This window comes from Egretta garzetta, unplaced genomic scaffold, assembly GCF_000687185.1.
Source record: "Egretta garzetta isolate BGI_Z169 unplaced genomic scaffold, ASM68718v1 scaffold426, whole genome shotgun sequence".
In the NCBI taxonomy this organism is placed as follows: Eukaryota; Metazoa; Chordata; class Aves; order Pelecaniformes; family Ardeidae; genus Egretta; species Egretta garzetta.
In genome coordinates this window covers 2,721,050-2,746,979 of record NW_009259977.1, presented here as the reverse complement: position 1 = coordinate 2,746,979, position 25,930 = coordinate 2,721,050, and the positions used below count along the sequence as shown (strand labels likewise).

Sequence of the window (25,930 nt, the reverse complement as noted above, 5' to 3'; positions counted from 1 at the left end):
GGAGTTCAGCAAAATATGCAGACTCGGGTTGGACGGTGGAGAAGCTCAGGAGCTCGTGTCCAGAGGGTGTTTGGCTGCGAGGCAGGGTCACCTGAGGGTGACCTTGCAACCAGCTCCCTCTTTCAGCAGAATTACAGCTGGATTGTCCCATGCATGACACTGTGGCATCCAGCAGCCGTTCTAGCAAAGCCCAGTGCTGCGATCCTGCCTCCCAGCTGGGATCCCACACCCTCTCAGACATGGATGCAGCCTGAAGTCCAGACCTCTTCTCCTTTTACTTCGCCTCCTGAGAAGGAGCAGCACTCCTCTCCGAGTGTCAGGCTCCAGCAGCATCTGTTCCACCTCAGGGCTTGGGCTTTATAAACAGAGAGCACCGAAAAGTGTCAGTCTTTGATTAAATCCGCCCCTCTAAGTGCTCTTTCTGCAACCAGCCGTCCTGGGGCAGGGGGAGGACGACCGGGAGAGCTTTCAGGGGCCTGACAGCTCTGTCAGCGCTCCCAGATGCAGATGTTGGAGATGTTGGAGATGGCCTCTGAATAAACACAGCCCAAAAAGCACATGCAAAGGGAGCAGCTGCTGGTGACGCAGGCTTTGAACAGCCCTGCTGAAGGTCTGGTAGCCCCTTCTCCCCAAACTTGTATCCTTGCCCTGTTCCCTTCACACTGGGATTTATCCTGAGGTTGCAACCATGTGGTCCCTGCTCCAGGGAAGAGGATTCTGTCCCTTCCCGCGGGTTAGGGACCGGTCACTTGCTGCTCTGAGTTAATCAGGCATTGCGTGCAGGGCTTTTGATGGACTGCAGCTCAAGGAAATCATGAGATGTTAGAAGGGAATGAGCCGCCCAAGCTGTTTCCCAGCTGCCGCCCCACGTTGCTCTCCTCCCCGGCCCCCTTTATTTCATGTATTTATTTTTATTAATCCATTCAGATAAACATGAATGAGGCAGTTCCAGGATGCGATTTCCCTGGTGATAAAAGACAAACCAGCCGAGCCGCAGGTTTTTGGAACATGCAGCCTCCGTAGTTTCTTGTGGGAAAATGACAGAAGCAGAAATCTGTTTCCCATTAGAGCACGCAGCGGCGAGGACCGCTCTCTCCTCTCCGGCACTCCTGTCGTTTGCTGGCCTCCCCAGGAGCAGCACGGGCTGAGCTGGTCCCCTCCCTGCCTCCAGAAGCAGAGTCCTCCAGCCCACAGCCCTTCCAGGGGACCCCACTTTCTCTGCTGAGGCAGCGCAGGGAGCCCCTCTCCCCTTCCAAGCCTCCTCAGGCTTCGGTTCTGCTCCTGCTGCCCCAAGGAAGGCAGCTTGCTCCTTCCTCAGCGGGATGCTTGCATCTTGCTTCGGAAGCGGGTGTTGAGAGCCCTCTTGCTCCTCTCTGCAAGGTAACGGGCCAGGCAGTGGGGCAGGGGTGGGAAGCAAGCCAGCCAGCCCAGTTAGATCATAGCTGGAATTAGAAAAGGAAAATCTCTATCGAGTTTTACTAACGGCAGTGAACAGGCGGTTTCCTAGCCTGTTCTCCCTAATCCTCTGCCAGTGGTTCGGGAGCAGAGCACAGCGGTTATTTATTTTTTAATCTTATTTGCAATGAAAACTACTGATTCACGGAAGAGTTATTTTCACCGTCGTTTTTCAGCATGACCTCATTAATCATTTCATCTGGCGTCAGCCTAGTGGTGGAGAGACACCAGTTATCTCCCTGGCCTGCTCTTTGCAGAGCAGTTCTACCACCCTGGGAACACGCTGGAGCGGAGGGGCAAGGCCGTCGCAGAATTGGTTGCAGCCTGCAGGAGGAAGCATGGAGAAGGAGCCAGGGACTTTGAAGGGTGCATGATGAGACTGGTGTATCCCCTGCCCCCAGTTAATATGGAACAAATGCCTCACTTTCTGCTGGGTGCGATTAGAAACAGTTGTCCAGGCTGTTTGTGGCTATGAAAGACCACTCAGCACTTTCCACCAGAGTCTCTGCTGGGATTCAGCCAGTTTCCAAATGTGGAAGGGACTTTTCATCTTCCTAAAATGATACTGGCAGTTTCTTTTGTATGAGGGGTTCATCTGCCTGCAGTGCTTTGGCCTCTGCTGCCGGTGCCTCGTCCCCCCCATGGCTGGGGAGTTGATGCATCTCCCAGCAGCTGCATCAAAGATGCCCCGATTTGAACAGGAGCTCACGACCTGGCACCATCTGAGGTTTAACCCTGCACTGGTGCCAGCTCTGCTTACAGTGGAGAATTGACTAGTGAAAACTCCACAGGTCTGCACAAATGAAGCATGAGTTTTCTAACGGATGCGGCTTTTTCAGATGGTTTTGTATGACCATCCCGTTCCTCTTAAGCCATGATATGGGCTTAAAAGTGTCTGTGAGGGTCACTCAGACTGCAATGCAGGCAGGCTGTTTTAACAGACTGCTCTCCGAAGAGGTGACTGAGGTTCAAATCAGCCTGCTGATAGTCCTTAGTTGGCAGATAGTCCCACTTCCCTGCATCGTGAAGGGTTTTCTCCGCCATGGGAGGGCTGGCCTCAGCCCTTCCAGCGCTCACACGTGGCCATCGGGCCTCCATGCCTGGGAGGGGAGGCCAGGCTGCATGGTGGTATTAATAAACGTATCGATACGAAGGAAGCGACTCCCACTTGGGGAAGCAGAAGATGTGCAATCGGGAATTTCTGTACAACACAACCTTGTGCTTCTCCTCTCCAACTGGGGTCATCTCCCGCCCGTGTTTCATTACCCTCTATGATATCTGTGGGCTGTACCAGTTGTGGCTGGGATGAACCAGTGCTTACCAGTATGTCATGAGCTCTGTGGTGCTGACGGAGCCTTTAACCGGGTCCTCCTGCAACCCGAGTGAGAGGACTGGCCTTTTGGGAACGGGGTGACGCCAGTTTTGGGGCAGTGGTCACCAAGGGTCTGACTTGGCTGCCCACAGAGGTCCCCCAACTGCTTCTCTCCCCCAGCTTGGCTGCACTCTAGCGTTGGTATTGATCACTCGGTCTGGATCCTTTTGGCTCAGCTGTCCCCTCCATTTGTCAAAGGGTGGGTGGCTTTCTGTAGCCCTTAGGACAGAGGTTTGAAGGGCTGGTAGATAGCAGGATGGGGTGCCGTGGAAGAGCTGTTACTGAAGACCCAGGTTCTGGTGGTCAAGTGGATACTGAAATCCTTCAGTACCTAAAAGGCTCTGTTAAATGCAGCCTCTGACACCCAGATGAAACCATTGCTGTTAAGATTATTATTTTCATAGAGAACCATAGATGGCATCTGTCCCAGATCTTTCTAATACTCATGATTTCCTGAAATCCCGCCCCCCCTTCTTCTTTTTTTTTGAAGGAGCCTTGATGTCTGGATTGGATTCAATGATTTTGCAAGCACTGGAGCGCAGCAAAGAGGTGAAGGATTTAATCTGGAGAGCTGTCAGAACTGGCTGCCAGGAGAACCCCATCCGTCAAACGCTGACCACTGTGTCCGGATGGGCCCAACGGGCCAGTGTAACACAGACCTGTGCATGGCCAAGCACAGCTACGTCTGCGAGTACAAGCCGAAAGGTAGGCGCTGCTTCTCTCTTGCCATCCGCTGGCATCATGGGCAGGCGGGTGTCCTGCTCACTGGCACGTGCCAAGGGAAAAATAGGGCTGCATGGAGGGGGTCGTCCAGAGCATCGCCCCAGATCAGGTGGGACTGGCAACAACCATGGTATTCCCCACAGAGGCTTGACTGATAAACTTTCAGAAACCTGAGCTCAGCCCAAAGGGAAGAATTTGGCCCACTCCAATCTTTCCCATCAGCAGAAGTAGAGAGAGGAGTGAAGCACTGAGGCAGAGCTTTGGAAATAGCTTTTCTCTCTTATTTGGGCAGTCTCTGCTGCTGCCATGGTCTGAGGCCATGGTGCTGCCTTGGTGACTCTTGCTGTCCTGTGGCATCTTGTAGTTTGTGAGAAGTTGGGGTCTTGCGACTTAAAAGACTGTAGGGCCTTGGAGATCATTAGGTGAGCTTTTACGTGGTGTGTGCTGTGCAGGTTTGTGTTCATGCAGCCTCCCAACCCTCCCGAAGTGGTGTAGGGAGCACGAAAGACAAGCAGAAAGGACATGAAATATGGGAGAAGGTTTAGGTAAGAAGGAAAAGCCAGCGCTAGGAAGGGAGCCTGCTGGCCCTGGTAGGAGGGACAGCATCAGCCGGTTGTGCTCAGTCCCCAGAGCCTGACCTGGCTGTGAATGAGCCAGAGGTGGCAACCAGCTGGTCCTGGTCATGTTTCCCATGAAGTCCAGGGGGACAGCGAGGATGGGGAATGCACCTTGTGCTCAAAACTTTCAAGCAAATCATGGGGTGTTGCAAGAGAGAAGTATTTGCAGACTTCCTAGAATTCAAAATTGCTGAGAACTACAAATGCAAACATTAATTGTGCAGGATGAGAAAGAAATCAAAACACCTGCAAGAAGAAGAAGGAAACTACAGGCTTAGAGCAGCTGCTTCTCCAGTAAAGCTGGAGTTAGAGATTCCTGAGTGGTCCAAGCCCTGCTACGGCTCTGCTGCATCGTGTGAACAGGGTGGGGGGAATAGCTTCAGGCGTTGCTGAGTCTCATGGGCTTTGTTCAAATATTTCCTTTGTAAACAGGAGTTCTCTTAAACGCTGAAAACTTCTTTGTGGGCAACCCTGTGTTTGACACACATGAGGCTGTGAAAAATGTGACGGAAGATGTGCTGTCAGCTCCATGGCAAGCTGTGGAGGTGAGAGGGGTTTGCTCATCCTGCTGCTGCAGAGGGAGCCCGGGGAGACGCAGGCGGGTGAGAGCCTTGTTTGTTTTGCAGGTGATGGTGTTCCCTGAGCTGGCATTCAGGCACGAGGGGTATTTGACTGCCCTGGAGTTTGTGACCCAGGAACTGCATCAGCCCGTTCAAGTGAGGTTCCAGGTGCATAGACCGATAGATGGAGAAGGTGAGGCACCTCCTCTCGACGCTTGGGGTACTGCTAGAGCTGACACCGTCAGGACCATGTCAAGCTGAGTGTGGGTGGCCTTCTTGTGGCCCCTCTGTCTTCAAAGCAGAAGCTTTGAAGCCTTAAAGGCTCAGAGGTCTGGCTCCGTTTTTTGAGGAGACCCAAGTGCAAAATCTGCAGGCATGATTGGACAGCCTGAGGTTGCCTTGGAGAAGTGGTTGTCCTGGGGAAATGAATAGAGGGAGAAACCTGTCTCAGTGTGTGCAGAAAGTGTGAGTGTAAGGAACATCCGTTGATGTGAATTAATCTTCTGAGCTATACTTCTACACTTTGGGAAGATGTGACACGTCAAATGAGAATGTCTTCTGGTCCATCTGGCCCCACAGGTTAACAAGGAAGAACATTTTCCTGAGCCCATTTCTTCCTGATGGGTGAGATAATCTAATAAGCCTTTTATTCCTTGTACAACAGCTCGATAGTCACAGTTCTGGCAACAATTAGTTCTGCAGCAGAATATTTGCAATAGCCATAGGGTTGGCTGGTTACAAAAGGATATTTTTTGACACTGAAAAGCTGATACTTTGACATGGAAACATTAACTTAAGAGAAGTTGCTTAATGTGTTTTCAATGTCAAAGCCAGCTCTGCTTTTACTTGGACTTGCTTTTGCTTGAACATAGATCTGTTTTAGATTGCAAATTGGTGCATTCTCCCTGGAAAAGAGGCTCACTTTGTTTTTAACAATCTTCATGCCTTTGTGAAATTTTCCTGTAAATCAGGACACTTGTCTTACGTAGTACCAGGATGCATTGCAGTTGCAGCTTTCACTAAGAGCAGAGAAAACTGGTGAATTTGGAGCAAAGACGTGCAATAGAAGTGTTACTTGTCAGAATGGTGATCTTTGCTTTCTCTTTCACTTCTTCCAGACTACCAGGAGGGAAAAAACGCTACAGAACAATTCCAAGCTGCTCCGGATGATGGGAACTGGACTCTACTTGAATGTCCTCCTGGTTTCCAGTGGTGTCATTTGACTAATTTGTGCTCGTCACTAAACAACTGCTGCAACGTGACTGAGTGTGCCAACAGTTCTCTTGCCAGCAGCCCTGCCCCCGTTTCCCTTCAGCACAATGAAAGCCAGCTCAGCTATGAACTCATCAAGGAATTTCTCTTTATGATACCAGCTGGCCCTTCTTCCCAGTATCTGGTCAGTGTTTATTAGTGCTGTAACCAGTGAGTAGGTGGGGCAGTTTTCTCTTGAGTGCTTTGGGTAAATAAAGAATTGTTCCCAGTTTGCAGATGGAGATACTGAAGTCCATTCACATGAAAGGACTTGTCCAGTGTCCCACATGCCACCGCTTTCTATCTTACCCGCTCTAAGCCATGGACTCCCTGCAATAGCACGGTTGGTCAAAAGGCCGTGTAGATCTCCTGGGCTATGCCCGTTGCACTTAGGAAGTGGAGATAGAGCATGAAGCTGACTTCCGTGTTGGCGTTTGACTCAGCGTGGCCAAATGGTGAAATGTCTCCCCATGCTGTGTTTGGATCTGCAGCTTTTCTGTTGATTTCCACTTGGCAGTAAATCCAGCTGTCCTGCCCAGGCAAGAGTTGGGTGCTGAGTGCTCTTAGTTTGAGGCATTAATCCAAAAACGTCTCCTGTCTTTGCAGGTCACATTCAGAAAAGAAAGTATTTTTGTCAGGGCCAAGGACATCTTCAGTATCCAACATGACGCAGGCTCGGGCTTACTCCTCCAGTGCCAGCCAAGTACCATATCCCCTTACAGAACTAGTGTCTTAAGCATAAACTCTTCAGAGTGGGCACTTGGCCTGTCTGACAGCTCCATCGGTGCCACCTGGATAAACGAGACTGTTTGCTCTCTCCGAGTTCGCTATGCCGAGGAACAGCTTGCCCCGGTGATCAGCCCCCACAACGCAGGGCTGGAACATCCAGGTCGCTACACAGTCAGAGCCAGCGTGGACAACGGGGTCTTCAGCACCAATCTGTCTTGCAGGTTCTGGGTGACTTCCTGGGTGTCAGGCCTGCGTGTCATCCATCCCGCTCCTCAAGGCAGCAGGGTGTACCTACCATCCAACCACACCACCCTGGTCGTCAAACTCTCCTCAGGGGTGAACGCGACAGCAAGCTGGCTGGGAGACAACCACACCTTCCCGTTTGAGGGGTCCTGCCCAGCGGCTGTTGCAGTGGCAGACTGTGCCAGGGAGACCAATGACACCTGGTTTGCTGTGGTCAACCTGAGCGGTCTCAGGGAGGGGGTGAGCACCCACGTGCTTGTTGCGGAGAATGCCGTGAGCTCCCAGAACATCACCGTCACAGTGAAAGTGGAGGAGCCCATCCGTGGGCTGCGGGCCACCCCTGACCCCGAGAGCAGAGTCCTGCTAAATACACGAGTGGTGAGTGATGGCTGCTGCTTTTGATTCCTCAGGAGCATTTTTAGCCTTCACTGCTAACAGTGTGGGTTTGGCTCACAAGGAGGGCTGGGGCTCAGCTCCACACTGGTCAGGTGTAGCACTGCTTGCTGCTAAGCGCTGGCTCCTGGGCCGTGCAGACAGCGCTGCTGCAGGCACGGGCATGTGGCAGAAAGCATTGGTGCTCTCCAGCAGGAAGGCAGCTCAGCTGTACGCTCATTTTAATTCCCTCGGAGGTAAGGCAGCACCTCCTGCAAGGGGGATACTGGCTTTCCAGTTCAGCCGAAAACCAGAGGCGTTATGAAAGAAGGCCAGTGTTCACCTCCTCTTGACTTGTCCAGGTAGTTATTCCTTTAGGTGTTTAGATTTACTCTACTATATCCTTACATCACCTGACTGAAATTATAAAAATGTTTCATCCATCCATCAAAGTCTCGGATTTACTCTGGTGTTTGCAGTCTTCTTATTTTTTCTCCAGTCCCCCATCCCCAGTGCTCCAGCCGAGCCCTCAGGAACCTGTTCAATAACAGTGTCTGAAATGCTCTGTTCAGTCTCCGGCTGCTTATGGCAGAACCCTGTGCCTGCAATGCCTTTTGGTCTCACTCTTCCTGGCTACCACAGTCTGCTCAGGAGGCACTGTAGGAGGGAGGAGGGAGCCTACCCTGTACAGTGCAGGTCAAACATTTTAGGCTTTGGGTCAGGAACCATCAGTGGACAAGGGTCAGAGACTCAGCTTGCAGGTGTAGCTAAAGCTGAGTTGTTTCCACAAAGATACCAGAGAGGTTTCTTTAGCCAGCAAGAAAGAGACCTGATCACAAGAGCAGAGCTCTAGGGTGCGGGAGCAGGCAGTATGGGTTCTGCTCCCAGCTCTGCTGTTGATTTATGGAATCAGGGTTGGCATTTCTCTATCGGCCACAAAGCCACAGATGATTTTGCACCTCCGTGTCACGCTCTGAGGCTGTGATGTCTGGCTCTGCTCCCTCTCCAGTTCAGCTGGAGATCTCCTGGGAAGTGTTGTGCATGTTTTTCTCTTGCACTGGTATAAAATGTCCTCATGCCTTTCAGAGCTACGTCCCTGTGATGGAAGCTGGGTCAGATGTGACTTTCCGATGGACAGTAGATGATAAGCCATCTTTCACTTTTTACAATGTTGTCTTCAACGTTATCTACCAAAGCCCAGCTGTGTACAAGCTTTCGGTAAGCCAAGGCCTTTCCCATGATACCATTTCAATCCTGGGTTTCCACCTCATCCCACAAACTAAGCAGGAAAAGCAGCAGGGAGAGGTGAAGGCAGAGCTGAGTTGAGGAAGTTTTCACTGTGCTCCTAACGAGCTTGTCTGCTATTTTTCACTGAGCTGCTCTTGCAAATGCAAATAGTAAGCTTTTTCCTGTTCTTCCGTTACAGCTGACTTCACTGCCTTCCTTGTCTTTGGCGCTGTCCTTCCTCCTCCCCGGCAGGAATGAGGCAGGGAGCCCCACTGCAGGGTGCCGGCCACTGCTTTGGCAGGCAGGAGATGTGGATTCAGAGCCAGGATGCAAATGTAAGACTTTCCTAGGCAGGACAGAGCTTCTGCCACAAGCTCTTGTGGTCTCCGAATTCCTCTCTTTCTGCTGGTGCAGACTGGAACGCTGGTTTTTGTCGTGACCCCAGAAGAAGGATTGAGCAGAGAGTCTGGGTAGAGCGAGGTATCTGTTGTGCAACAGGAGTTTATCTCTGGCCAGAACATCTTCCTGGATCATGCTCTTGTGGTTTAACCCGTCAGGCAGCTGAACGCCACACAGCCGTTCACTCACTCCACCCCCCGCCAGTGGGACGGGGGAGAGAATTGGAAAAAAAATAAAATGAATAAAAAGAATCATTGGTTGAGATAAAAACAGTTTAATAGGACAGAAAAGGAAGGGATAATAATAACAATAATAAAGATAATAATAATAGAATATACAAAATCAGTCATGCGCAATGCAATTTCTCACCACCTGCTGACTGATGCCCAGCCAGTTCCTGAGCAGCAGTCACCACCCTGGCCAAGTCCCCCCAATTTCTATACTGAGCACAACGTCATATAGTCTGGAATAGCCCTGTGGCCAGTTGGGGTCAGCTGCCCTGGCTGTGCCCCCTCGCGGCTTCTCGCTGGCAGGACATGGGAAGCTGAAAGGTCCTTGTCTGGTGTAAGCACTGCTCGGCAACAACTAAAACATCAGGGGGTAACACAGCTCTATACCAGCTACTAGGAAAAAAAAAAGAAATAAACTCCACTGCAGCTGCATCCAGGACATGTGCCCTGTACCGCCGTGCAGAATCCTGGTCTGGCTCCAAGCTGCCCGATCCATTTGCAGGGTAGCTGCTGGCTTCCTGAAGAGACACCAGCCCTAGCTCCGAGGGCACGCTAGCACTAATTTGCTTTGTGCAGCACTATGCTGAGTAGCACTAATTTGCTGGGTGAAGCACTGTGCTGGCAGGCCTGGACTGCTTTTACTTACAGAGTTGACAAGGTGGCGTTAGCCTGGGGTTGATGGGGTTCAGCCTAACAGATCCACCCAAGCCTAGACAAAAACTTCTTTTATCCATTGGAGTGGGAGGTCTCTATTCAACCGGGTTTGAAGGATCCCTTCTGTCAGGACCTCAGCTCTTCTGCAGGTGAGGAGGTGGCAAGGTGCTTTGTCATTAGGTGCTGTGTCAGTGTTATATGCCTAGATAATCTTGAGGATCCTGCACTACTTCTGTTGTGTCTTTTCAGTCTCTTGCCCATCCATTCTCCCTTTCCTTCCTCTGCCCAATTTTGCTCTCCCTCTCTGTGCCCACTACCCAGGAGCTGCACTTGGCATCCTTGGTTTTATGAGTCTCTCCCATCCCCACTCTCTGTGCTTGGAGCTGCTCTTCTGCCGCTGTCCTAAGGAAAGTGGGTGGCTGTTGCTACCTTGGTGACAGCAAGTGCTGATGCTGAGCGGCTGGAGGCAGCGTGCGGGGCACCTCGGAGCTGGGCAAGGGTAACTGGCAAGTTTATAGCCAGAGTCTCGGGATGAGAAGCCATTCTCCTTGTCCCCTTGGCTGTAGAATGAGTCCTTCCTTGGCCTGACTTTAGTGGTGGAGACGTGGTGCCAGCAAGAGGTGACTTTGCCAGGTTGGCGGTCTTCCAGTCTGTGCTGCTTTCCAGTGCCCACCCAGGCTATTGCCCCTGCCTCCCTGTCCCACAGGCTGCTTCTCTGACCTAACCTGCTCGCCTGCCGGGGGGGACCTTTTCGGTACAGTGAAGCCACGCTCTCAGGAGAGGGCAACATGGCGAGGGGGTCCCAAACACATTCTTTGTCCCACTGTCCTTCCCAGCTCACCGCCTCCAACCACGTCAGTAACTTTACAGTCAATTACAATGTCACAGTGGAGATGATGAATAAGATGAAGAACCTGACTGTGTTGGGTGTCCTGCCGGTCCTCCCTCAGAACAGCACCGTGGAGCTTACAGCGAGAGTTCAGGTTGATTCAGCTGTGGATGCTATGTTCCTGTGAGTCTTTTGCAAGTTGCTAGAACTTAGGATCTTACCGTGCGTAGCTTACCAGTCGTGCCCACACTATTTCTCTTCCCAGGGCCAGCTGACGTCAAATGGCCCATTCCTCAGCTGCTGTCTTAGTTAATTTGAAATCCCTGCAAGCGTGGTTCAGTCGCACTGGCTGGGACCTGTAGTTCAGACTGAAATACTTCTTTTTAAAAGGATTGCAATGTTGCTTTAATGTTGGGTTCCTCCTTACCAGTGCTGTGCTCCTCTCACAGTAACAGTTCTGCAGCATTAGGCACAGCTACTGCTGTGATACTTGGCATTATGTTTCCCATGGCTTTTCTGAAAACCCCAGCCCTGAGCCTGAAAGATAGCCCGAGACCAAGCCAGGGTTCCTCTGGGATTTCCATGGTTCTCCTGTCGTGTGGTGTAACATGGTTTGCATGTTTCTCCAGGTGGGATTTTGGAGATGGTGTCCAGGAGACATACCTGTTCAGACCTCCCTACAACAAGTCTTTCCTTGTTCCTGATCCCAGTGTCCATGAGGTTGTAATTGAGCACAATGTTTCGCATGTCTATGAAGACTCAGGTACGCTCAGGACGGTTCTCTGGGGAAGAAAGGGCTCGGCTATCTTTCTTGTGAGAGGGTTACAAGGCACCTTCCAATAAAACGATGGTTTGAAAGTCACGACCTCGTTCCTGAGCAAACAGCCAGAGCGACTGCCATCCTCTATAACTCAAGGAGAAGTTTGTGCATGCTGTACGAAGCAGGTCCACCGCACACAGTCCCCTTTTTGGGCAGCCTCAGCAGGCAAATGAGCGGCAGGCGAGCTCTGTGCCAATGGGAGCGCTGCTGCGGGCAGCAGGAAGGGGGTCTGTTTTGTGAACCAACAGAAAGAAAAATCTTTTCTCTGTATCTGTCGGACTGGCTTCTTACTTGGTGTTTGGTCCTCACATGCATGGCCTGGTTGTAATTCTGTTTGTCCTGGAGCGGAGGAGGGAAGCCCAAGGTGCGCGCAGGGTGGGAGCAGAGCAGCTCCCTGCAGCCCCCTGTCATGCTCCCCACACTGCTGCAGGGCCAAGGAAGCTGTTGCACCATCATGTCCTCACAACTGGTCTTTTTCTGCTCTCTTCCTTTGCAGGTGAATATGCCCTGATGGTTCTTGTGTCAAACCAGTTTGAGAACCTCACCCACTTGACCCCAGTTCACATCCACAGTTATCTGACTGATGTGAAGATGGAAGTAGAGGAGGATGTTTTAGTTGTGAGCCGTCCAGTCACCTTCAGAGCCAATCCATTGCCATCTCCTTATGGCGTTGTGTACACCTGGGACTTCGGGGATGGGTCCTCACTGTTCACAGAGAGCCAGTTTACAGCAACATACAGCTACTCCAGAAGAGGGGTATACAACATCACCGTGACAGCAAACAATACCATAAGCAGTGTGGAGACCGTTGAGTGCTACCAAGTGTTTGAAGAGATAACTGGGCTCCATGTTTCTGCAGATGAGGCAGCAGAGCTGGGAGCATCTGTGACCATTAACGCTTCAGTGCAGACGGGGGACAGTATCACCTGGATATTTGATATGGGGGATGGGACGGTGCTGCGGAGTCAGGTACCAGTGGTAGAACATGTGTACATAAAGGACATCAACTGCACGGTGAACGTGACGGCTGTGAATCCTGTGAACTCTGTCTCCCAAACTGTGTCCGTTCGGATATTTGTCCTGGAAGTACTCAAAATAGAGCCTACTTCTTGCATCCTTGAGCACCCAGATGTGCAGCTCACTGCGTATGTGACGGGGAATCCTGATGAATACGTCTTTGATTGGACCTTCGGAGATGGCTCGTCCAATGTCACAGTCAATGGGGACCCCATGGTGATGCACAACTTCACCCGCAGTGGAACATTCCCCCTCTCCCTGACTCTCTCCAGCAGATTTAACAAGGCTCACTATTTCACCAGTGTCTGTGTGGAGCCGGAGATAGTCAATGTCACCCTTCTCCCTTCCAAACAGTTTGTGAGGCTTGGTGAGGAGATCAGCTTCCAAGTCGGTGCCGTGCCTCTCTACCAGTACCGCTACCGCTGGGATTTCGGGAACAATGAGTCCACAAGATCGAGTGGGACTGAAGTGACCTACACCTACAAGAACACAGGGGTTTTCCTGGTCACGGTGACCGTCTCCAACAATGTCTCTTTCAACAATGACACAGCGTTTGTGGAAGTCCAGGAACCAGTTGGGATAGCAAAGATAGAGTATAACGGGACAAGTGTTTTGGAGCTGAACCAGATCTACCTGTTCTCTGCCAGCATGAATGGAACCAAAGTGAGTTACTGTTGGGACTTTGGAGATGGCACTACCCAGCCGGGCCAAATCGCTACCCACTCCTACAACAACACAGGCCATTACACAATTAGTGTGATGGGCCAGAATGATGTGAGCTTTAATGAGACCATCATCGACATCACAGTGAAACGTCGGCTCCATGGGCTGACCATCAATGCCAGCAGGACAGTGGTGCCATTAAATGGTTCGGTGAGTTTTGTGGCCACTCTTGTCACTGGCAGTGCCATCCGCTACTCGTGGATCCTCTGTGACCGGTGCACTCCTATCCAAGGTTCCTCCACAATTTCCTACACTTTCCGGTCCGTGGGCACATTCAACGTCATTGTGACAGCAGAGAACAAGATCAGCTCATTGCAGGACAGCATCTATGTCTATGTCCTGGAGCAGATTGAAGGCCTGCAGGTGGCCAGCAGTGACCTGGTGGAGGACGTCTATTGCCCAACTAATAAAACACTCCATTTGCAGGCAGTGGTGAGAGAGGGAACAAACATCTCTTACAGCTGGGTAGCCCAAAGGGATGGCAATGCTGTGCAGACCTTCACTGGGAAAACCTTCTCCTTGAGCGTCCTAGAAGCTGGAAACTACACTGTCTATCTGAAAGCCACGAACATGCTGGGATGCGCAACTGCTAACAGGACACTGGAGTTCATCGAAAGCATTGGCTTTTTACAGCCTTATGCCTTCCCTAACCCAGTTGCTATTAATGCCTCTGTTAACATAAGTACCACCATAACCAGTGGCACTGGCATCACCTATGTTTGGTACCTAGAGGACGGCTTCTCTCCTGTTACCTCTGAACCCTTTATTATACACTCCTTCCAAAGCCCTGGAGTGACAGAGGTCATCATTGGAGCAGAAAACAAGCTGGATTCAACCAATGCAACAATTTACATCTGTGTAGAGGAGGTCATAGAGGGGCTGAGTATAGGGACCGCAGAACTGGACTGTAGGTATGTCTCATCGGGCTCCACAGTGGTCTTTGAGGGGGAGCTGCAGAAAGGGACTGAAGTGACATGGCTTTGGGAGGTGCCAAACGGCACATTGACTGGCCAGTCTGTGGCAGTCATGTTCCCCGCAGCAGGGGTTTATACAGTCTATCTGCAAGGACTGGAAGTTCTTGCCAGCAAGAAGGTGGTGGAACCAGGGGAACAGGTCACCTTTGTGATCAGGATGTTGTCGGGTACCGCTGTGAGTTACTTGGTGAGCATAAGTGGGGACTACTCGGTGGTGCTCAACGGGTCCAAGTACACGCATGAGTTCACCAAGAGCGGTGATTATTTGGTGACCGTGACAGTGCAGAACCAAATCAGCATCGCACATGCTCAGGTGCTCATCTCTATCCTGGAGGCCATCCGCGATGTCATGCTCCTGAACTGCTGTGAGGAGGGCATACCCACAGGCACAGAGAAGAGCTTCAGTGCCCAGGTGGGAAGCGGCTCCCGTGTGTCATTCTCCTGGCAGTTCTCCTTGTGGAAAGAGCAAGGTCGATCTGTGGTCACTGTGGCAGGAGAGAGTGTTTCCTACACCCCAGAAGCTGCAGGGCTGCTTGAGATTCACCTTAATGCCTTCAATGACTTGGGAGGTATCAATATCACCAGAACCATCCAGGTCCAAGACGCAATAGTCCAAGTGTCCCTCACTGCCTCCAATGCCTTTGTCAACAGGACAGCACTGTTCGAAGCAGCAGTGGTGCCCAGCAGCAGGAGCGTCGAGTTCCTGTGGACCTTTGGGGATGGCTCCTCCACTCAAATGACCAGGGTTGCAGTGGCCAACTATTCTTACCTGAGCCCTGGGGATTACCTGGTGGAGGTGAATGCCACCAATCTCATCAGCTTCTTCATAGCCCACCTCACTGTCACTGTCAAAGTCCTGGAGTGTGAGGAGCCAGAGGTGGAGTTAGCCTTGCCCCCTCAAGTGGTCATGAAGCGGTCCCAGAGGAACTACCTAGAGGCACAGATTGACCTCCGAGGGTGCATCAAGTACCAGACGGAGCACCTTTGGGAGATCTACCGAGCACCCAGCTGCATGAACTTGGATGACTCCAGCAGGATCCGTCTGCCGAATGTTGATGTGAACAGGCCCCAGTTAGTTATACCGAAGCTTGCCCTGGAAGTTGGGAACTATTGCTTCATCTTTATTGTCTCCTTTGGAGATACCCCACTGTCCAAAAGCATCTTTGCCAATGTAACTGTGATACCAAGTAAGCTGGTCCCAATCATTGATGGGGGGTCATACCGGGTATGGTCCAACACTCAGGACTTAATCTTGGATGGGGAGAAATCCTATGACCCGAACTTGGACGATGGCGAACAGACTCCGTTGTTATATGATTGGTCTTGTACATTCTCCTCCAAGGTAAGAGCAGTTTTGCACAGCCAGAGAGGGTGATCGTTTGGGAGCTCCAGCTGCACGTCAGCTCCACTACAAACATGTGGCTCGGTTGAAATGGTGTTGAGGGGAGCTTTTGTGAGCATCTTTAACAAAGCTGCTCTGGAAGGTGGGTTGCAAATCTTTCCCAGTTCCTAGCTCAGGATGTTGGTACAAAAATTGCTGGTGGGAGTTGTGCAGTGCAGCCCTGCTGCAGTCGGTGCTGCGCAGCGTGCCCGGGCAGGGCAGAAGTGTTGGTGCTGGAAGCTGAGGCATTCGCATTGCTGCTTGGCCTCTGGGTCACAGTTCCAGTGAAGCTGCTTTCATAACCCGAAGGCATTACAGAGCTGCTGACTGCAGCCTGGGGGGCTGAGGGCTCTCATCCCTCTCCCGTTAACGGTTAAATATCTCTAATTTCAGCAGGGGCCAAAGTTAGACTTTGGAGGAGTCAAGTGACCACAAGTCATGGTCACTGTGGTCACCAGGCAGGTCACTGTCGTCACACACTGAAATGGCCTAACCCCACAGTGATACAAGGGCAAGGGAGAACTGCCCTTCGCATTCTTACGGGAGATCCACCTCAGGAGCATTTTTTGATGGAATGTGGGATTCTTTTGCATGTTAAAAAGTCATTGTTTTCGATCTTTACCTCAAAATAGAAAGATACGGTGTGTGTGGATTAGACTTTTGAGTTTAATGTGAGCTTTTTGTGTTGTTTGGCAATGTTTATAAGCTATTTAATGAAGAATTAATTGCTGTAAAACAAGAACATGAAGCTCAGATGAAATACAGGAGTATTCCAAGTACTGCTTACTAACCTGAAGAATAGGATAAGGTGCTTTATTGTCCACACACCACCCTGTTTCTCCCACCCCAGCGGTGGCATTGCCCAGTAAGATCTGTATCAGTGACTTTGTGTGGACCTGAATGTTTTGGCTGTGGACTAACCCGATGTGCACCCATACCAAGGAGGGTTTGAAAGTTCTTTTCTCCTTGCAAGCAGAGCTCGGCTGCAGGGTGCTCTCTGAATTTCAGTGCCAAGGAAGGAATTGTCACAATTTCCAAAGCTGTATTAGAAGCAGATGTGGAGTATACGTTCGACCTCACCATCAGGAAGGAGGGTATGAGTCCCGAGGCAACAAATCAAACCGTACGTACCACAGATGACCATCGCTTTCTGTCCTTGGGTGCCTGTTGCTGGCCACAGCTGGGCTGGAATTCCCCGGCCCTTTTTATAAGGAAGTTTCTAGAGGAAAGTGCTGCTGGCTCAGGACCACAGGAGACTCCCCAGGCTGTGTCCCCTGGCCCGATCTGAGAGCTGGTGTCAGTTCAGCTGGGCTGTAGAGGTACCACCACCTACCTGCACCAGCCAGCAAGGGAGAGCAGGGGAAGCAGATCTTAGGGCATCACTGGGGCTCCATGACTGATCCTGTCCGGGTCATTGGCAGGAACAGACACTGGTATTTCCATGATATATTCATCTTATGCTGCCTTGGGCAGCACTTTTTGCTTGTCCTGCTGAGTCCTTTTAGCTTCTGTGTTCCTTTAGACCTTGCTTTAGTCCCTCTCTGTTCAGAGGCTACATTAGTGCTGGCCACCATTCCTGGAACTGAGAGTCTGCGACCGCAGATCTGCCTGAGGAGGACAGCAAAGGAGCCCGTGGTCGGTGGCTCTTCCACCACTGTGTGCAGTCCCGGGCTCTTCCCATGTCACAGCACCAGGCTCTTAGAAACACAAAGCCCTTTAAGATCACCAAGGCCAACCATTCCCCTAACCCTGCCATCCCACCACTAAACCCTGGCCCTAAGCACCGCGTCTGCCCGGCTTTTAAATCCTTCCAGGGATGGGGACTTGACCCCTTCCCTGGGCAGCCCCTTCCAGTGCTTGACAGCCCTTTGGGGAAGGAATTTTTCCTAAGGTCCTCCAGGTCTGTCCCACCCCACACTCATTGAGGGGTCCCCCTGCACCAGTCCCTATCCCCAAAAACAGTGTGAGGGTCCTGCGTTTTGCCCAGAGAGAGCTTCCTAAGAGCTGGTACTTAATTTTACTGTCAACAGTTCCTCTCTTCTCTGTTTGTGAGGGTTTTTTTTGAGGGAGGTTTTTTTTAAGTGCCTGTTGTTTATGTCAAATTAAACCTAACGCTGAATGCATCTGCAGTCCGACAGCAGTTATGGTTTATGTCAGAAACGTTCATCGTGGTGTGTTTGGCAATTAGAGATGTAGTTAGTCTGAAAGTGGAAACTCTTACTGCCTGGGTTTTAAACCAAAGCTGGAGGATAAAAGGAAAAAAAAATTAAATTGATAGTCTTTCAAGGACATTCCGTACTATCTGGTTTCCATGCATGAGCGCAAAACAATGATTCCAGTGTCGCAGGAAATTTGCAAATACTGTAGGAATGACTGAAGCTTCAGTGCTCTCCGGCTTACTGCTGTGGAATATTTACCCTCTTTTAAAAGTCTGCCATATTAAACAATGTCTTCATTACTGTCTGTCTTTGAATTCAGAATTATGCCAGGGTAGAGGGCTCTGTCAAATGCTGGACAACCCCCTTTTCTAGGGGATTAAAGGAATTCAGGCAAAGTACAGGAGTCAGAGATCAACAGCCGTTGTGTCTGAGCCACCGGTGATTCTAAAGCTCTCCGAGGGCTTTGCCGGGGAGGTGTGGTAGATGTCTTGAGTTGTACAGCTTAGATCCGAGCTAAAAGCCCGGAACAACGTGCCGCTCTCTGGAAGAGGTGGTTCTTCCAGGCTGCAGAGCAAAATGCATCTGATGCACAGTGGGAGCTGTGCTTTCTCGTTATTTTTATCATCATCCCTGTCCCTTGGGGGCATAGGTGGTGTTAGGATGATGATGGTTCTGCGCAGGCAGAGAGCCTGAGGGGTCGGGTCCTGAAATGTGGCATGCAGTTCTAGTCCAAGCTCCGAAGATCAGAGCAGGGATGGGGGAGACAGCGGGACCATGCTGGCTTTGTACAGGGCAGCACATCCCCAGTAAACCCAGTACGTCCCCAGTAAACCCAGCACATCCCCTGTAAACCCAGGCTCTCTGGCTCACCCTGAGTCCTCTGGTACTCCGGACTGTAAATGCTTCCCATTAGCAATCTTCTGAGCCGAGGGCAGGGACCCACCACCCTGCTCTCCTTTGTCCACAGCAGATTTGCTGTGACCCCTCTGGGTCAGGTAGTCCACGCCTGCAGAGCCAGGGCCAAGAGTTTGACCCACAGAAGGCAAAGGAGAGCTGCAGTTGCTTCCCAGGGCTGGTGCTCGCCAGATGTTTGGTTTGTGCTGTAACGGAGGCTTTCCATCTCCCAGTTAGACTACTCCTCTTTTCCAAACTCTAACATGGATTCCAGTTTTTTAGGGTTAACAGCTGTCCTGAGGTGGTCGGTACAGCAAAGTGCTTTAGTTAGCATCATCCCTGCCCGACAGCACAAGCAGGACTCACTAGGAATTCAGCACAGGGTACCAGAGGGACATTCGGAATCCAGATAAAGTAAATCCAGAATGACCTAGATTGGCCCAGCTTGGCGTTGGGTGGCTCTTGAAAATCAGTGACAGAAGAGCTCGCCCTGACCAGTGTAAGAAAAGTGATGTAGCTTAAATCTGGCCTGAAATCCTCTGGAAATCCCTTTCTGCCATTTCCTTAGCACAGACTGGGCTGGTGCAGAGCGATTTCTCCTTGCAGAACCAGGTGCTGGGATGTCACTTACCTGCTAGATGTCAGTATTTTTGTCTTGGATCTTCTGATGGAGCCTCTTGCTTTCCCAGGTATTCATCAAGAGGGGGGGAGTCCCTATCGTGTCCCTGGAGTGCGTTTCCTGCAAGGCTCAGTCTGTCTATGAAGTTAGCAAGAGCTCCTATGTCTACCTGGAGGGGACCTGCCAGAACTGCCACAACGACTCCAAGCTTGGGGTAAGGTCATCAGCAGCGCTGCTCTTTGCTTCACCTTTGGTGGACTTCAGGGAGAAGGGGAGAGTCAGAGAGGACAGGCTGGGAAGAGCTGCATGAGAAATAAAGTCCTGGACCTAAACTGCTGTAGAGACATGGAGGGAAAACGATCTCTGACCATAAATGCAGTGGCAGACTGGGTCTGGCTGAGGGGATGAAGAAGACTGGCTGGTAGTGGTCTCTTCATCACAGCCCCTGGAACTGCCTGCAGTTCTGGCTTGCAGAGCCAGAAGTTTAAGACAGGCCCTGTATGGAGCTGGCCTGGTGTGACATGGGGCTCCCATGTGCCATGCCGTGTCTCGGCAGCCCGGAGGAGGCTAGGAGAGCAGGTTCCCCATGTCCTGTAGCCATTGAACCCCGCTGTGAGATGTCCAGAGCTTCCCTTTGCCCTGGGTTGTGCCTGTCAGTCCTCCATCCATGTCTCAACCCAGCCAGGGGCAAGTCCTTGCTGGGTCATTGTCAAGCCAAGCCCACGAGTGACCAGCTCTTTTCACACGAAAGCCACTTTTTTCCTAGAATAGGTCTGCAAAGTGTTTTCTTATCCCTGCTGGTGGGCATTTTGCCCATTATTCTGGTGGCTCAAGCAGCGGTTGATCTTCTGATCGCCCAAGTCCCTCCTGCCCTCCTCTAATTACAGATTCCACCACGCAGCGTCTCTGCAACCTGTCAAACGAAGCAGGTCTCAGAAGTGGAAGTCCTGTTGCCGGAGCTAGTCTGTATTGCTCCCAGCAAGCCCAGCATGTACTTGCATGGCATTTTCTGACAGGCTCTCTCACTGTTCCTCTTGTTAGCGCAATTGTACGTTTGTGCTATTGACAGTAACCATACAGGACACGTTCAGCTTGAAGTATATAAAACACGTTATCCCGTGGAGATTCCACCAGTACTTAATTTATTTCCTGTGTTTTGTATTCTGTATTATGAAATATTCTGTCGGAGGGTGATGTAATCCCAGAGACTTAAAGTAGATCTCACAGTGGAAATATTCCCACCAGACATTTTGGAAAGGTTCCAGTTCTTGTTGCTGTAGCACACAAGGCTAAAGCTGAATTATCAACTGCAAATTTGGCAGACGCTCCCACTAGAAATCTGTTACTTTTTATAAGAGACTCGATCTGAAAACATTTTAAGGACATAACTTCACATTTAAACAAAACCTCTCCTGTCTTTCCTCTCTTCATCTCTACAGAGATGGGCAGCGCACAGCTTTAAAAACAAGTCTCTCGTCCTGGACAAAAAAACTACCTCCACTGGTGACACAGGAATGAACCTGGTCTTGAGGCAAGGGGCACTGAAGGATGGCGAGGGCTACACTTTCACCCTTCACATCACAGACCTCACGACAGGGGAGGAAGGATTCGCCTCCATCGACCTGCTCCCCAACCAGCCGCCTGTCGGAGGATCCTGCCGGCTCTCTCCCAGGGGACCCCTCAGGGCGCTGATGGCAAAGGTGCACTTTGAGTGTGCAGGTGAGAGCGCATGGACAGCAGTGCTGGGCACCTGCCTGCACCTCTCTGCTCCTCACGGGCAAAGGTTTCTCATGACCGGTGTCTTACCAGCTGCCCTTCTTCCCACAGATATTTTCTTTACCCCGAGCTCCTGCCCCGGGACACTGTTGGCCAGGGCTGAGTTCACCAGTGGATCTTTCCATTTCTGATCCCCAAAGCCTGGACCATGGGCAGCTTTGTGTGCCCAAATTACAGAGCTCTCAAACTCATGGTAGCAGGCAGGCACTTCTTTTAATCCTAACTCATGTAGTTGAATGGTGATGGCCAGGCCAGGCCAGTACTGGAAGAAACTGGTATTTCAGTGCAGGGAAAAGAAGATAGGTGCCCAAAACTGAGTCACACATATGTGGGAAGAGTCAAAAGACAAAGCACTGGGGCCTTCTCTGCCATGCAGGCTGGATGTTCCCATCAGCAGTTACCTTCTCAACCAGCTGCAGAGACAGCAACAATGAGCCTAGCTTTGGAAAAGTGGCCTGGCTGACGTCCTGTAGCCTTGGGCCATGGAATAAGTGCCTCTGAAAACCATATTTCCCCAAATGATTAGTGTGAGAGATTAACGCTGTCTGTGCACAAATGCTGGGAAGCCACGCTGCAGAGGAGATGATGAATTCTGCTGCTTCGGTGGGGGCTGGTCACCAAAGCCCAGCTTAAGCTGGGGAAGAAGCAGAAGTGTATTTGGCATGGTACGGTTCTAACTCTGGTAACTTTTGAGCTACACAGAATAATTATGAAATCGGTACCTCTGGAGTGGTGGCATTTTTAGCTCCTAGTGATTGTTTTCAGGCTGAATTGAAAGGATACAGGCCCACTGGTCGATGTCCAGGGCAGCGAGCCTTGGCAGAGCCAGCACCTTCGCTGGTGCTCACTGGCAAACGCGCAGCGAATTCCCTAACTTCCTGGCTCCCACAGGACTCCCCATAATTCCTGGGGAGCTCCAAGGAAACCTTTGTGCAGGTTTTATCCTAGACTGAGTCATTCCTGAGATGTTGAACTGCCTGAGGGCTGTGCTGAGCCTCGGTCTAATGTCAGGCTTTGCAGGGCTTGTACAGAAGCTGTGGCCTTGGGTCCGTGCTGTTCCCAGCCCCAGCAGAGTTATTACCATTCTTACTTTGCTCGTGAACTCTTCAGGAATGTTAGAGGACTCAAACACCTAGGCAGAAACCCCTAAACATCAGAAAAATTCAGAGAAGGTCAGAGCTTTATATTGCAGGCCTGGAGACATCTCTCCAGCCCAGCGGGGCCCTTAAGCTGTCCCCTAATGGCGGGGACGGCCTGTCCCTCTGTCAGAGCAGGTTGCTGAACCCTTGCTGGGGACAGCAGTAAGAGGAGATGCCACGCTGAAGGGCTGAGCAGGGTGGGATGCTCCAGGGGAGGGAAGGAGGACTGCCAGGCAATGCCAGCTTGGACGGACAGGCTGGGCTTTGGGATGGTGGCTGCAGCCCCCCTGTGCCCTTGCCCCTGTCAGACCCCCTGTTTGGGTTTGTTTTGCAGGCTGGCGAGACACAGAGGACGCGGAGGGCCCGCTGGTGTACATCCTCCTGGCATCCCGCCGCCGGGCCGGGCACTACCATGAGTTCTGCGTGTACAAGGGCAGCCGTGCCGAGCACAGTGCCTTCCTGCCCCCGGGCTTCCACGAGAGTGGCTTCATGGTGTCCGTGTCCGTCCTTGTTCAGGACCAGCTGGGAGCGACCGTCGTGGCCATTAACCGGTAAGACCCACCGCCTGCAGGCTGGGCTTACATGGCAGCGCCAGTGTCCATCCCAGGCTCCTGAATCATAGTCTTATGGCTTGACCACTGGGTCCCTGTCCTGGAGGGCTTGACAGATCCTGGGTGAAGCATTTGCCTCCTGGAAGAGGCTGTTGGCAGGAAGGCTCGGCAGAAGTGCAATACAGAGAATTCCGGTCTTTGTGGATCATTGCTCGAGGGGGAAACTTTCCCATAAGTTACTGCTTTCCTGACCACCTCCTTAATTCCCTGATGACACCTTGCTTTGAAGGCACAATGTCACTTTCTCAGAGAAAATCCCTATGCTCTGTGCCCCACCACCTTCTCTGCATCAGGAGCCTTCAAAGGAGAGCTGGCAGCAGCAAGCTCTGGTGCTGCGGGTGGCCTGGTGCCCCACTGCTGAGAGCCAGGGAGATCCTGTGTAGCCAAGATGGAGAGCACGTGCATTTGAATAGGGTGGAAGGGATTGCACCTCGAGGCTCAGCAGGGCCAGCACCATGAAAGCCCAGTTATCCCTTCTGCAAATGCCCCTTGGTTTCCAGTGTGCTCCGTGTGGGCCACAAGTGTTCACAGGTCTTTGGGCAGCATCCTGAGCTGTTCTCTGCTGCCTGCACGAGCTGTATGCATGCTCCTTCTTGAGGCTGACTGCAGCTCCCCGCACTGTACATGTGGTCCCGGCCTCACAGGCTGGAGCGCACGGTCCTGCAGTGCCTGCAGAGGAGGATCTGTGTCCCAGCTGTTCCTCAGACCCCAGGGAATGATGCCAAAAGCAGTGCAGCTCCTCCCACCGCACCGGCCTGTTTTTTAAGTGCTCTTTATGCTCCATCAAACTAAACCTGGATTTTCTCCTCTGGGTTCAGTGCACCCATGTGCATCCACCGCCTGCAGCTTCACAGAGTTGGACCAGTGAGGAACCAGGCTTCAGGTCCATGATGCTCCTACATCCAGCTGGTGCAAACTGGGCTCCAGGGCAAGCGTCAGCGATGCTTTCTTGTTTAACCAACTGCTTCGCCCCTCATCTTCCTTCCCAGCTAAAGGGCAGATCCTGCCCCCTTCCCCCAGCCCCGTTTGATAGTCTGTGCTTAACCCAAATGCCTCTTCCCCTTGGCTGCTCCATGGAAATTGGCTTACCGGAGGGGTTCCCCAGCCTCTCCCACTGGCTCTACAATCAAACTGACACGGTGCTCCAGGGCTTAGTGAAACAAGGGGACCCTCAACAGGTCATTGAGTACTCTCTGGCCCTCATCACCATCTTAAATGAGGTAAAGCAGCACTCTCTGCCCAAGAGGGGCCTCCAGAAGGCCTCGCAATCGCCAGCAATGTTCTTTGGCCAGGTTTTGTACAGTGATGTGGGGAAATGACTAATGCTACAGTTTTTCATGTAAATCAGTGTATGTGCACGCTGGGAGCTGGGCTGGAGCTATATTCATGCATCAAAAAGAGTAACAAGCTCCAGACACACAATGACCAGGGAAAGAAGAGGGGCTGCAAAATAAAACAGAGGTCCCAGAGAAGGCAGTGGCCTGGGTGTCTCCCATGCAGCCTGTTTTTTAACCCTCATATTCAGATAGCTTTTCCTCTTTACTGCCAACCTCAAATTTAAACACTGAATTTAGGAACAGAAATCTTAGCCCCAATTCCCCTCCCTCCTTCATGCCTCCCCTGAGCCAGCCACCCCACTCCAGCTCAGCAGGGCTGGAAGCTCCCTGTAGCTGCTCAGATGCTGCTCTGGGTGCTGGGGAGACCTCCTTGTTCTGACAGCTGGGCTAGTGCTGCTAGAAAAGTCTTCTGGCCATGTACAAGGCTTCTTAATTCACAGTGCAGGAGCATCGTCCTCCTGGCAGCATACATTTTCACGCCTACCTAAAGTAGGGCCCAGTCCCTCCATGTGCATCTTGATAGGGCAGGAATTTTGGTCTCTACTCATGCTTTGCTGCCCAGTAAGAGCCCGCTGTGTGCCTAGACGCCAGGCAGGGACATCCCCCTGAGCGCAGGCACTGTGCTTAGCTGGGTAAGGACTGCACGCTGGTGTGCTACTTGGTTGTCAAGTGCAAGGCTGTTAAGATAATTGCTTGGGGAGCACAAGTGAAATTGAGGAAGTTTTACTGGAAAACCAGCTCATTAGATCAGCCTCTGGGGAGTAGCACAGGCAGGGACATGCAGAGCACAGGGAAGAGGTGACTTCAGCACAGCTCGTCATACTCTGAAACGACCTGATAACATTTCCTCACTCTGCCTGCTTTTCTCCCCCCACAGTACGAGCGGTCCATGCTTCTAGAACAGGAGACCGGGAATGAATTTGAGCTCCGGACCTGGACTCGCAACAATATCACAGAAACCCTGAACTCGCTGAAGGTGAACACAGTTGATGATATCCAGCAGATCTCAGCTGCCTTGGCACAGTGCACGGTACGCTCCCCATCACCACCTCCAGCCTCCTGCTCTTCCAGGGGCAGCTTAGATGCTCTTCAATTCTTGTTCTGCTTCCCTGTCTCTCTCTCCTACACACATACCAGACAGGGAGGACGGGTATCACTTGTTGACATCATTAGGGTTTCTGTGGTGATGTCCTGAGCATTGTCAGCTCTGCCCCTCACCGTGCCACTGAACAGGCGTGGGTAGGATGATGTATTCATGTGCTGGAAGGCAGCACCTACAAACTCTGTGCTTCTTCTCTGGTACCAGCCCTGGTGTGGCAGCTTGCTAGCAGGTAGGTGCCTTCACATGCAGATGGAGACTGTTGGAGAGGCCTCTGCAGACTGGAGAAGCACTGGAATAACCTGCGGGGGGGGGAGCTGCAGAATCTCCGAGGACAGGCTGGGCTCCCATCAGGAGTAACACAAGTAGAGCCGGACCTGCCTTGAGCCAGGGGTCAGTGCCAAGGACTGACGTTCCTTCCAGCCCTATTTCTACCATACAAGATCAGAAATGCTGCTCTACTCCGCTGCTGACTGGAAGCGCTGTGTTCCCCAGCCAGCTCACAGTTTCAGCTCCCCGGTGCTGGGGCTCCTGCCTGCTGGATTTATGTGTTTTGTCAGATGGGCAAAGGGAAGAGAGCCCAGTTATATAACGTGCTTGGGGTTTGGTGGCCAGCCAGTCGTCTCTGGCACACTCTGCCTCTCCGCCCTCCCCAAATCTTTGCTTTCAGGACTGGAGTCAGGTACCCTGGCCTCAGCTGCGCATCGCTTCCCTGGCCCG

The 25,930-nt window shown here is 51.7% G+C and overlaps 1 protein-coding gene across 1 annotated transcript in view; it reads left to right on the top strand.

The window, feature by feature from the left end:
• The window catches only part of PKD1 (polycystin 1, transient receptor potential channel interacting), a gene marked incomplete at its 5' end in the record, with an annotated part of 57,232 nt that overhangs the window by 9,199 nt on the left and 22,103 nt on the right, over positions 1-25,930 (top strand). The window contains 15 exons of the mRNA XM_035895950.1: positions 3,318-3,532; positions 4,600-4,712; positions 4,794-4,920; positions 5,846-6,123; positions 6,585-7,328; positions 8,409-8,540; positions 10,669-10,844; positions 11,291-11,424; positions 11,978-15,537; positions 16,550-16,699; positions 19,319-19,462; positions 20,688-20,967; positions 22,498-22,713; positions 23,843-23,994; positions 24,989-25,141. Coding sequence (XP_035751843.1) covers positions 3,318-3,532; positions 4,600-4,712; positions 4,794-4,920; positions 5,846-6,123; positions 6,585-7,328; positions 8,409-8,540; positions 10,669-10,844; positions 11,291-11,424; positions 11,978-15,537; positions 16,550-16,699; positions 19,319-19,462; positions 20,688-20,967; positions 22,498-22,713; positions 23,843-23,994; positions 24,989-25,141 — 6,574 coding nt within the window. The remainder of the gene's footprint in view (positions 1-3,317; positions 3,533-4,599; positions 4,713-4,793; positions 4,921-5,845; positions 6,124-6,584; positions 7,329-8,408; positions 8,541-10,668; positions 10,845-11,290; positions 11,425-11,977; positions 15,538-16,549; positions 16,700-19,318; positions 19,463-20,687; positions 20,968-22,497; positions 22,714-23,842; positions 23,995-24,988; positions 25,142-25,930) is intronic.